Source organism: Nematolebias whitei, chromosome 9 (assembly GCF_014905685.2).
Source record: "Nematolebias whitei isolate Nwh7 chromosome 9, NemWhi1, whole genome shotgun sequence".
NCBI lineage: Eukaryota > Metazoa > Chordata > Actinopteri > Cyprinodontiformes > Rivulidae > Nematolebias > Nematolebias whitei.
The window spans coordinates 13,827,005-13,840,366 of record NC_056506.1 but is presented as its reverse complement, the minus strand read 5'-3'; the positions used below and the strand labels follow the sequence as shown (position 1 = coordinate 13,840,366).

Below are 13,362 nucleotides of genomic sequence, written 5' to 3'. Positions count from 1 at the left end.
GAGGCTTAGGCAGATGGGGGGGCAGCGGGGGCCGCTGAGCGTGACATTGACAGAATCGGAGCTGCTCTATTCACAGGGTTTTCTTCTTGCTTTCCAAAATAGTAATTTCAATTCAACCTTTATTTCTACAGGTTGTTAGTCTCATTGAGCCTTGAGGACTCATTTACAAGAGAGACCTGTTTTTAATCAATTTAATCAAATGTTTACAAATGTAGATAAACAAAGATGTTTAACAACACGTTCAAATACACCAAAATGCAGGAAATGGCATCTCTTTTATTCCACATTTTCTGGGGGAGGACCCACAGACCCACTGATACGATGGATTAATAATTATTACTTAACTTAGGTTGTTAACCCACCAAGTCTTAGTACTGAACTACTCCATTTAACTAGTTTTATCCAGAATATTGTTTGTTATTTTGTTTTTTATTGTTCCAATTCTACGTTTGTTTTTTTGTAATAAAACTTAAATAAAACTTAAAAACTTTTTGGCACTGGTGGATACCTATGTTATTGGCTATTAAAGAAGACGGCGGCAGCAGTTTCGTCCATGGCAAAGCTGCCGACCCTGTGTAAAGGTTTGGCTCGTGCTTCGAGGACTCAAAATCAGCTGATTTATGAGCTAAACCGGAAGATGGAAGTGATTTGTTAGAATCGCAGGTCACTGGCAGCTTTGAGCCTCGCCAGCGTGTTGGGGACAACTTTGGAGGGAGCTAATAAGCACAGACAAGTGGAATGCCAACACATCTGGCCATTTTGTATTAAAAGTACCAGCAGAACTCAAGGATGACGAGAAATAACCGTCTGCCTGAAAAAAATCAACAACTGTGGCTTATCTGAATGCAACCCCCCCCCCCCCCCAAGAACTTCTGTGAATGCTTATCAGAACTGCACCGACTGACACCAACATTTTAACAGGACTATGGACTATCATGACGTGCTTCATGGACAAATGTCACCGTCTTGTCATCAGATTATGTAATGTTTATAAATGTACTTGCTAGTAGTTTTTTGATGTTTTAAATCATGTCCTGATAGGACAAGATGTGAAGAGATCTTTTTGTAATGCCACTGTCCTCTCCTCATGGCCTTTTCCCCTTTTCTATCTAAAAGAATAACAGGCTGTGCTCTCAGGAGCAGCAGCAACGTGCACTCTGTCCATCTTTTGGACGACTGTACAAAAATAATCTCACTGTATTTCGATACAATGATAATAAAACTTATTCTGATTCTGATTGAAGACAAATCTGACCTCGTTTGTGTGAATATTCATTTACAGCAAAGAGTTCTCTGTAATGACCAAATTCCCCTTCAGTGAATGAGTTCTGAATCTTAGTCTGAATAAATAAACTGTTTCTTGGTCAGTATATTGCACTGGTGTCCCGCTTTCACGAGTGCAAACAGAAGTGTAGTGAAGTGAGCAGAACCCTTGTTTCTCCTTCGCTCACATACATTTATTGTTGGCTTTTCTGCCGTTGACAGGAGGCGACATTTACAGGTTTCACAGTTTAGAAGCTGAAAAGCCTGGACATAAGAGATTGTGTTTTTTTTAAGTTACTGAACTCCAACAACCTGTTTCTATCACACAGAATGACGTCTGGTAGAAAATCTACGCAGACCGATGAACTAAACTGGATGGATTTTGAATCTGGTACACATTTATTAATTACTTTTTAAACTAAGACAGATTCTTTTGGCCTCAACATTTTATTTACTAGCCCTCCTCCCACGTGCCAGCTCCTTGCAAACAAAATCACTCAAAACCCAATGACTAGTTTGGACCAAACTAAAAGCTCCAAACGGACCTTCCTTCCATTGCAAGTCTGAACCAACAAAAGGAAGCAGAGGCACACTGAGGTGTAACAACCTTTATTGAAAGAGCTCTTACAGCACCACTGAGTCCTCTCAGTTAAAATGATCTTCAAGAACTTACACCGATGAGAACAGTTCAGTAATTCTCTGAGCCTCTCTGGACTACAAATCAGGTGAATCTTGCTGTAAAAGACACACGATGGCTCAAAAGCTCATTAAGAACTTTTAATCATGGTGGCTATTGGAAGGTAAATGTGTGTGTGTGTTTGGATGAAGCTTCTCTGCTGCACAAACATAAAACAGGCTTTTGTCTCTATTACTCTGGAATTTTACCCCCAGCTAAACCAGATATTCCCCAAGTTTTCACACACAGCCTCATATATATGGTGCACACACACACACATGCACACACACTAGATATCCACACATGTTGAGTCCAGCTGTTTTTATGTGCATCAGGTGAAATATTGGTGGGCCTTACTTCAAAGTCTGCCTGACGGCCACATCATGGTGATCTAACAGAGCTTTTAAATGACGTCAGCTGCTTCAATCAAATCAGAAACACATCGTTCTGCTTCTCGCTGACAAAACAAATAAAGTGATGAACCAGTCTGGAACCAGTTTCATACTAGTGCAGGGAGAAGTGTTAGTGCTGAGGTTGTAGTCTTTTTTAAACTTGTTTCTCATTATTGTAACACAACACATCTGAGGGTGCTAAGAGCTATAAGACGGATCCACATTAAAGCAAAACCAGCAGTAACTCTGGTCCTGGAGAGGCTTCAGGAGGTTCCACTGCTGGGATGAAGAACGTTAGAGTTGGACACAGAAGTGTAGAGCACCTGAGAGGAGATCGGTCCAGATGAAGAATAGAAACATTTATTTAACGTGGTTGTTAAAGAGGACTCTCCAGGATCAAAGTTTGCTGCTTTGAAGGTTTTACTCTGAATTTGACCACAAAGGCTAAACACAGCATGTCCTGCAGGGTTACATCCAGGTTGTGCTGGACCCAGCCTAAGCTGTTCTGCCTTGGAGGGTTGATTCAGTAAAATATTTACATTTAGCTGTCACACAATCTTCTGTAACTTAGTGACATTTCCTCTTTCTTTGTCAGACGTACTTGAACGCAGTGTAAATGAGTGAGACTGAATATTTTTTATTGGAACTAAAAAACTAAAACAAGTTGGTCCTTCGGTTGACACTTAGGGCAAAGAGACCCTGCGGGTGACGGTCTGGTGGAAGACCCCACGGAGCAGCGAGGGGTAGTCGGGGATGCGGAACAGGTGGCGCTGAGCGTAGGAGATGTCGTCCTGCCGGCCCCGGCTCACCAGCATGCGGAGATTGGCCTCGCTCACCTGGCTGCCGGCCGAGATGACAAAGAGCTCAATGCCGGCATCTGCCACCTCACGAACTCGCTTCTCCAAAAGCGCCTCGGTGACTCTCTGGGACCGGCCGTCAGAAAACAGCACCAGCTTTTTACGGCCCCCAGAAGATGCGTCCCCACGACCGCGGAAGCTGGTAACGGCAAACCCGAGAGCCTCCAAGACGTTGGTGCCGTCATTTTGGAAAGCTGCTTCTTCGATGTGAGAAGACAGCACGGTCAGATTGGCAGTTGGTACCTGCTCCATTTTGGGGGTTCTGCTGTACTGGGCCACGCCCACTCTGACTCTGGCACCTCCCTTTCTCTCGGCTGCCAGGAAACGTTCGGCCAAGCGTCGGACAAAAGTCTTGCTTATCTCGAAGTTCTTCTGGCCCACACTGGCTGAGCTGTCCATCATCACCAAAATGTCAGTAGCTTCAGAGAAAGAGACTGCAACACAAAAACAAACCGAAACGGTCAAAAAACCTCTGATTAGAAAAGATTAGCCGAACAACAAGGTGTAACAAAACCGAGGAGGTAAAACAGCGACTCAAACTCTACAACCAGACTGAATCTTATTTTATGTATTTCTCAGATTTTAACAAGAAATGCAACTAAATATGGTGGAAACACACTTACTGGGACATTTGTAGTCTGGGCACTTTTTCTCTGCAGGAGAAAAGGACAGAACAGAATCAAAGTCAGTTCCACCAGACTTTATAAAAACTAACTGTGACTGCTGTCGAGCAGCGGCTGTGCACCTTGGCAGATCTTGGCTGTGAGGTTCTGCAGGAAGTTGTCGTTCAGCAGCTCAGCAAAGTTATCCAGAACAAAAGAGAAGCCTGGTTTGGGGTCAGCCTCGCACGTCACGGACTGAAGCTGCTCCTGGTTGGGCTGGCGGCCCGAGTAGTCCTTAACTCCCAAACCCCCCACCTGGAGACGAGACCACACATTCTCAGGTTAGCGGATCAAGTTTGTGTGAAACTACTTTTCAGAGGATATCCTGATGCATGCTCAATAATCCAGGTAGAAAAATCTAAAAAAGTTAAATCTGGTCCTCTGGACATTCAAAAAAACGAAACAACAAAAAAATGTAGAAACGTTTCGTCTTTCATCCGAGAGACTTCCTCAGTCTGAGGTGCTGCATTCAGCTCAGTCTCTTAAATAGCACCTTCTCAGAGTGGATCAACCAGTTTGCTGCTGACAACCAAAACCAGCTGATCACATGCTCAAGAAGGACCATCAGCCTAACAATGGATCATTAGCACCCTGATGGCTGTTTACTATTCACTATACTTACAGAGAGTTAGAAACTTCTCTAAGTAGTAAAGAACACCATCGAGCAAGAGACAGCATGAAGACCAAGGAATTCTCCACACAAGGAGAAGAACAGATCATGGGTGGTTTTTAAATTAAATGAAACCTGAACAGCCCAAAGAGATTCATCAAAATCTTACATCTAACCTACAAAGCTCTCAACAACCTAGCTCCATCTTATACTCAAGATCTTATTGTTTCATATTTTCCTAACAGAGCACTTCACTCTCAGACTGCAGGTTTACTTGTGGTTCCTAGAGTTTCCAAAAGCAGAATGGGAGGAAGATCTTTCAGTTATCAGGCTCCTCTCTTGTGGAACCAACTTTTTCTGTCTGTGAGGCTGACACATTGTCCAGTTTTAAGACTGGGATTAAGACTTTCCTTTTTGATAAATCCTATAGTTAGGGTCGGCTTGGGTTTCCTGAGCTGTCCCTTAGTTATGCTCTATAGGCTTAGACTGCTGGAGGACAAACTGACCACAATTTTCTCTCTGCTGCTGTCTTTACTTGCTCTACTCTTTCTGATTGTATTTGTAATTATTTCCATCTTAACGTGTTTTTTTGTCTTTCCTCCTATAGAAAGTTCATCTGGACCTGCCATTCTGTGTTTGTCTGTCTCTCCTTCCTGTCCTCTTTAACCCAGTCGGTCAAAGCAGATGGCCACTTGTCCTGAGCCTGGTTCTGCCGCAGGTTTCTGACTGTTAAAATGGAGTTTTTCCTTTCCACTGTCTCCTTTGTGTTTGCTCAGGATGGGAGACTGTGACGAAGTGGAGATTCAACACAATCTGCTGCTTCTTTAGATAAATAACTTTTACTAATTGGCTTTTCTATGGGCGGCTGTGGCTGAGTGGTTAGGGCAGTTGTCCTCCAATGCAAGAGTTGGGGGTTCAAATCCACCAGCAGTCACATGCCGAAGTGTCCATGGGCAAGACACTGAAACCCTCATGTGTGTCCCATCAGTGCATGAATGTGATAAAGCTCTGATTAGTCTCATTAGAATGATTTGTTCAATTAGCTTTGTGGAGATCTAGTATAGAGCTGTATGAATGGGTAAATGAGGCACAGATTGTAACGTAAAGCGCTTTGAGTATCTTGATAAGATAGAAAGGCGCTTTATAAGTACAGTCCATTTCCCATGTGAATGTTTCTGGTCAGCGCCCTGAGATGATTTCTTTTGTGACTTGGAGCTACAGAAATAAACTGAATTGAATTGAAATTAAATCCATGGCTAGAAAATGGAAAGAACTACAACAAGCCCGCACAAAGAAAAGGGCTATCTGCCAAAACTCATGAACCAGGTAAGGAGGACATCAATTAGAGTCATGTCCAGGAGGTCCAAGATAACCCCAAAGGAGCTGAGCAGCTTGTCTGTGGAGGTGGGAGGATCTGTCCACAGAAGTAAAGGACGCTGAACAGAGCTGCGCTTCAGGGAAGAGTTGCAGCAAAAAGACACTGCTGAAGAACAAACATTGGAATTGTCCAGATACAACATGGAGAGTCCCTTAGGTGGTCCCTTAGGTCCCCTAAGGTGCTGCAGTCAGATGCACTCAGACGCACCCTTATTTACAAAGCATGGTGGTGGCAGCATCATGCTGTGGAGATGTTTTCCATCAGCAGGAACTGGGAACTTGATCAAAGAGGAAGGTAAGATCGATGGAGCAAAATGAAGACAAACTCCTGAGAGGAACTCTTGACTCTTCCACAAATTTGAGACTGACATGGAGGTCCACCTTCCTGCTGGACAATGATCCAGAACCTCTGCTGAAGCAACACCTGGAATGGTCCAGTCAAAGCTCAGACCTCTGCCCAACTGAGAATCTCTGGTTTGGCTGGTTGTCAGACACAAGCAGCACCGTTCAACCTGAAGGAGCTGGAGACGTTTGGACCTGAAGAACCACGAAGATGAACCTAAAGGCACTTGATGCTGGAGCTACTGCAGAAAGTCAAACAAATCAACCCTCAGTGACGATACACTGCACTCACCACAAGGCCTTTCCCACAGAGCACATTGAGGGGAACCTTGTCCCTGATGATGTCGGAGCGTCCGTCAGTCAGAACCAGAACAACTTTGTTGTCCTTCCTCATGTCTTTGAGCGTCGCCGTCAGAGCGAACTCCAGGGCCTCGCCTGTGTAGGTGGCCTCAGCCAGCCAGCGCAGGTCTCTCACCGCCCTGCACACATGCACGCACGCACGCACACACAACAAGGACAACATGAGGAGCTTTAATAAACAGTGACACACAGAGTATCAGTTGAAAATGATCAAGATATTAGCTTTTAGACTTTTCAGATATTTTATATATTTTACTGCTTTAGAATTTTTTTTACACTAAGTATTTTTTTTTTTTAAAGGCAGAAAAAATATTTTCTGTTTGATGGAATAAAACTGCTAAAACAAGCAGCACACAAATGTCTCCTGTCTGAGGGAGATGAATAGTGAATGTTTGTAGTTTCTGAGATGAGTGTTTTTCTGAAAATCTGGAACTGAACAGAGAATGAAGTAAACCTAAATGTTTTTGGTGCAAGATATTCAAGTGGGGAAGAGTTACACTGTGGAGAACAGAGTTTATATTTTGTTTGTCTGAGGCAGCACTGAGTGATGGATCTTGGAGGGTGGAGGGAGACATTATATCCACCACCTGGCTCAATGGAGGAGCCAGGGGGTGGCCAAAGGTGGCCTTGGCCCTCATATATTAACCTCTGGCCACCTTAAGAGCCATTTGAGGAAACTCTACTTTTAAGCATCATAAAAACTAGAAAGCAGTTTCCTTAAATGACCGAGGTGGCCAGCTTACATATATAAGATGGTGGCCATCTTTGACTTTGATGTGGCAACCCAACTTGTGACAGTGACTTAGATGCAGTTACACATCAGAATTTAATCTAATACATCACTTATTTTTCAGGTGATCATTCACAAAGGGTATTTCCATTTCTCCTTCTTCAGTTCATGATGGGGGACAACAACTTTATGCACATTCTCATTGTGTTATCTGACATGATCTGTGAGACTCTCAGTTACCACCGCACCACATGTGAGCTCTGTAGACTTCACTGAGGTATAAATATTTCTGTAAGCTACGTTAGACTAGTTCAGCCTTTGCCTTTTAACGGTGATCGACCAACTTCATGTTGACTGTGAACTCACTGTTTGAAGCCGGTGAGGTTACTGGTGAGTTTCACGACCTCCTGGGCTTGTGATCCACTGTACTGGACGACGCTCACCGAGGACTGGTTTGCTGCAAACTGAAAATAAAAAAACAACAGAGCAGGATGAGTTTTAGTCTGCACCTGTCACCTCCATGAGCACACCTTGCTGCGCCCCCGCCGTTCTAATTAACTACACCCAAAGTGGAGGAGAGACTGCCGAGCGCAGTCGAGACATGTTTAATTCACGTGTTTCTATTCTGAGGTCTGATCATGAGGCAAGTAACGCCTCTGGAAAATAATCCTGGAGGAATTTAAGATAAATGCTCCACATGGGTCAAACAGCTGTCATCCCACAGAGGGTGGGTGAGGCTGGGTGAGGCTGGGTGAGGACGAACGCCATGCTGTCAATCGTCAACACGGTATAAAGTCATAGGAGAGACATTACCTTGACCTGGTGGTTTTTAATCAGCCTGTCGATAACTGTGATGATGAAGTCTTTGGCGAGGGCAAAGTTTGTGGCACCGATACTCTCTGAGCTGTCCACGATGAACGCCAGGTCCACAGGTGCACACTTGCACTCTGAACACACAAAATACACAAACAAATAAAAAAACAACACCTATCCATCGGTCACATGCAACAGTGCGAGCTCCCGAACTTAAAGTACGTGTTGTAAATGACTATCAGTAACTACCACATCACATCTGAGCTTAACATCTGTAAAATTCACTAAGTTGTGACCATTTGTGTGTCCACTAAAATCAGTTGGCTGTGGTGACCATCTTGAATTAGACTGACTCCAAAAACTAATGAGGTGTAGCTGTTCAACTTTCAGAGAGTTAATCAAGCTGTTGTAGAGATTTTTTTCTAAAAGACAAGCAGTGATAATGGCAAAACTCAACAAGTGGTACGCTTGAACATTTGTAGTTTAGTTTTCAAGTTTTCTTGCACTAGAATTGAACAGGAAATGAAGTAAAACCTTAAAGTTTTTGGTGCAAAAATTTCAAGTGGGTAGGAATGATAGTGTGTGTGTATGTGTGTGTGTGTGTGTGGGTGGGTGGAGGGGTTTTGTTTTTTCTTGTCCTAAGCAGTGCAGAGTGATGCATCCTGGGGAGTGGGGGGAGAAATTTTACCCCCCAACAGGTGCAAAGGAGGAGCCGGGGGGTGGCCAATGGTGGCCTTAGCAAACATAGATTAATCTTTGGCCACCCCAGTCGTTTGAGGAAAATGTTACTTTTAAGCAAAATAAACACTAGAAAACATAGTTTCCTTAAAATGACAGGGGTGGCTGGTTTACATAAATATAAGGAGGTGGCCGTCCTGGATTTGACCTGGCAACCCAGTTTTTAATAATGAACTCTCTTACTTCTAATCTAGATGCAGCCACACACCAAATCACTTGTGTTTCTAGTTTTTCATGTTCACAAAATGCCAAAAACCTTTTAGTTCTTCTTCTATGTGTTGAGGACCAAGCTCTGATGCCAGAACACCAGATGTTAGCTCAATTTCTGAACAACTGTCTGACTTTTAGTCCTTTTTGTGTTTTTGTTGGTCGATTAGCTCTGTTGGCCTTATTGGATTTGGTTGATTCCAAAGTTAATCACTTGTAGATGCACATTCAGTGATTCTTTGTTGAGCGTTTATTAAAGCCCATTCACTGGTATATAAGATATTTTGCTAACCGACACAAGTGCATATTTACAAACGTTACGGCCTTTCTGTGGTGTCTGAATGTGATAAAGCTCTGATTAGTCTCTTTAGAATGATTTGTTCAATTATCTTTGTAGAGATCTAGTAGAGTTCTGTATGAATGGGTAAATGAGGACACAGATTGTAGTGTAAAGAGTTTTGAGTATCCCAATAAGATAGAAAGGCGCTATATATAAGTACAGTCCATTTACCATTTCTGTGGTTGGCAGTAAAAATTCAAATGTCAACAAAGTGCAAGTAATAATTTAGAAAAGACTCCAAACTTACCACAACAAGCTGGGAGGTGATTCAAAGAGGATGAAAAGAAAAACACACGTCAGTATAAATTAAAACACAACCTGAGCGACCTGCTTTGATTTCTAAATGACATGTTCAGCTTAAAGTCGCCGAGTTAAACAGGACAAAGGGGTGGATCACTGTCAGTAACCAGGTTTAAGTGTGGATGGAAACAGTTTGACTTACAGCAGAGCTTCATGATGATATCCAGAATTTCACATTCCTGTGGAGAGGTGGAGCTCAGATAACAGTTCGACATAACACGCACGCTAACAGCATATAACGTTCAAACACAAAACACCAGCAGGTCCTGCAGGAAACGTTCTAAAAAGAAAAAGAAACTAGGACAATTGTGATATTTTACTCAGAGGTTTATGAAGTTTTAGAGTTCAGGAAATTGAACTTGGGCTGAAGGGAAATGAGGTGTGCGGTCCTTTGACATCTGGTCTTACAAGTGAAACGAGGGCAAAAGTTCACAATAAACCAAGAGAGAACTTCTTATACTCACATCAGATCCTGGAGGTCCAGGCGGTCCAACAGGACCCTGAAGAAAGACAGGAAATAAACTCATGACAAGAAGATGGAGATCCTTCCTGATAAAATATTCATTTAGTCTTTTAATTTTTTTTTTACAAAAATGTGTTTGGTTTGACTTCAAGATAACAGAGCCAGCATAGGAGCATTGTATTTGAAGTGGAAATAAAAAGGGGGGGTTTTCTTTGGTGAATCATTATCCCTGCGACTGGAAAACCAGATTCCCACATTAAGTGAGCCCACACCCACTCGTGCATGTGTGCTCCACTATCTTTGTGCAACAGCAACCGACTCTTCCCAAAGTTCACGGCAACAGCATTTTGTCTCTCCACTTCGCTGCACGAAAACCATCTGTTTCGTTTTAACACACATTAAAACTCAGTTTAAGAGCATTCTTCTCTGTGACAAACACACGGAGTGTGGGAAAGATGAAGTCAAAAGCGAGACAGCTGTTAATTTTAGAGGAAAGAAATCGTCTCGAGAACACATGATGCAAACGCTTTGTAGAAAATATGCAGGGAAGGCTCTGGCCAAATGGGAAGCAGAGGAAGGGAGGGAGATAAGAGTGGAAAAGAGACAGAAACGAAGAGAAAAATAATAAAGTTTGATAAATGGTTCGTCTTAGAAAAGAAGCCTCTCACAATCACCATCATGGTTGGACCAGACTGAGTTTTTTCCACACTATCAAGCATTACCAGCCTCATTCGTTATCTCGTTAAAACAAATGGAATCGCTTTTTCTTTCCAAATTCAGGGAGTCGAATTCCTTTTTTAATGCCTCATTAATTTGTCTGCTTTGGCTTTATGTGAAGTTAACTAAAGGTTACTCAGTTGCTGCTCTGGTAAACGTGTATAAAACATGTCTGTGGAGTCTGAGTCATTCAGGTTCATGGTAGCCCCAAATGCATGATGGGAAAGGAGCCAAACACAAGACCGACGTTCTCTTTAACCACTTGGCTGAAACAGCTCACATCTGTGTTGGTTTAAAGTTTGCTAATGAAAAACACAGTTTAGTTTTTTAGACTAATACCTTAATGACACAACGCAAGTGGTTAACAGCAATAACACAACATGGCCACACCCGAACTTTTGCACAACTTTTAACCCAAATACATTTTAAACGCATTAGTTAGATAGAAATAATCTTGGTTAAGATTGTGGTAGCTACAAAAACCCCAAAACAGTTTTATGAATCAGGTTGTTAATAAATTAATTTTTACTGTAAAGTTGCACATTCAAGACATTGGAGACACTTTTAGAGTCAGCCTCAAGGATCCTTTCAGTTTTTGACCTGATTGTTTCATTTTCCATCTCTGTACAAGGAAGAAACTAAAACCAACGTCATGGTTAAATGTTTAATATCTATTCCTAAAATATTGTTTCCAGTTCAGCACAACAAACGCGTGCTCACAGTATTCCCTAAGCCTGCATTAGTGACTCCACTGAGACACGATGTTTCGAAGCAGTACGTGAACTTTTACTGGGACTCCCACTGATTCGGGGCTTACAAAACCGACATTTGAATCAAAAATTGTGAGAAGTGTGCATACATAACATGTATGAACTACGTTGCTGCAAGTTAGTCCCAAAGTGTCCCAAAATGAGGTCTCAATGTGTTCACATTTTATTCTCACTGTATTTGCAGTTTTGTGCAATCTGAATATTAGACACTGTTTTCTGTCTCCACTGAGTCACAGTTTAGTTTGATAGATTTCCAGAATGAAGCTGTTCAGCTCCCAGGTAAATATTTGAATATAAAATATGACTGATACTTTATTCAGCCTAAAATGAAGTTTTTCTTGTTTAAGTTTATTAACAGCAGAGCAGTTCTTCAGTTATAGATGTAAATGTTTAAGCAGGACATTTAATCTCTGGTTGATTAAACAAAGGTGAGCACATTTTACCAACGGGCTCCATACATTTCATTTTCATAAAAATGAGACAAACATACTGTTTTCTGAAAACAGAGAGCACTCTATAGTTGCACATGAACATGAAGCCATGATGCCAACATTCTTTAATGTCATGATGAAAATAAAATAAATCCTACAGTTTATTTTATCCATAAGAAAAAGAAATGAAGAAAACAGCTGGACTGACAGACGGATATTGGATGGATAGAAGGGCAGATGATTGGATGGATGCTAGACAGACAGACGGATGGACGGAAGATGGATGGATAGATGGATGATGGATGGATGGACAGATGATTGGATGGAAGGATGGATGGACAGATGGATGATGGTTGATTGGATGGATGATTGGATGGATGGATGATTGGATGAATGGATGGATGGACAGACAGATGGATGAGTGGATGGATTGATGGATGATTGGATGGATGAATGTACAGATGGATAAATGATTGGATGGATGGATGAATGGATGGACAGATGGACGATTGGATGGATGGATGGATGGATAGAAGGATGGATGGACAGATTGATTTTTATACATAAAACACTTGAATGTGAGTTCACTAATGAGACAAACTGACATCAGAAACCTTCATCAGTAATTATAAATAAAATCTTCAGATCCACGCCTGTTTTTACTGCAGTTTTTAAAATATAAAAAACATTCTAGACTCGTGAGCATACAGTATGTTCTACTGTATAATCTGGTTTTCTGGAAGCTGCTCACACTGCTGTGTGAGGACAGCAGCCTCTTCATCATCTGACCTTGAAGAATCTTCAGCACTAACACATGCAAACACTCAGAATCGGTTCCGCAGTGGTCTTACCGGGTTGCCCTCGGGTCCTCTGTGACCTTTGGCCCCTTTAGATCCGGTAGGCCCTGGTTGATTGTTCTGTGGAGAGAAACAGGATGAACTTCAGTACAGTTCCATCTGTAGTGAAGAGAAACAAGATATTTCACAACATGACAGTTTCGTTTCCATGCAGACGTAGAAGAGTTCATCATGACTGCAGTAAACATGGCTCTGTGCCTGAAGAATGAAATGAACAATAAATTTATTTTAAAAAAGTCTGGATGCAGTTTGGTGCCCGGCTGAGCATGAAAGTTTATAACAGTATCAGAGCATGAAGAGCTTTGTTTATGTCTTTGTGGTTTATTAGGAACAAAATAAGATCAATGGTGGCCTTAGGCACCATAAATTCATCTTTGGACATCCCAGTCATTTGAGGAAACTTTACCTTTAAGCAATATAAAAACTAGAAAACACAGTTTCTTCAAATGATTGGGGT

The 13,362-nt window shown here is 42.1% G+C and overlaps 1 protein-coding gene across 1 annotated transcript in view; it reads right to left on the bottom strand.

The window, feature by feature from the left end:
- Positions 1-1,856: 1,856 nt before the first annotated feature.
- Positions 1,857-13,362, bottom strand: part of col6a1 (collagen, type VI, alpha 1) — a gene marked incomplete in the record, with an annotated part of 32,820 nt that continues 21,314 nt past the window's right edge. Inside the window, 10 exon segments of the mRNA XM_037682073.1 lie at positions 1,857-3,622; positions 3,812-3,841; positions 3,934-4,105; positions 6,472-6,658; positions 7,636-7,733; positions 8,083-8,216; positions 9,615-9,623; positions 9,810-9,846; positions 10,132-10,167; positions 12,900-12,965. Coding sequence (XP_037538001.1) covers positions 3,015-3,622; positions 3,812-3,841; positions 3,934-4,105; positions 6,472-6,658; positions 7,636-7,733; positions 8,083-8,216; positions 9,615-9,623; positions 9,810-9,846; positions 10,132-10,167; positions 12,900-12,965 — 1,377 coding nt within the window.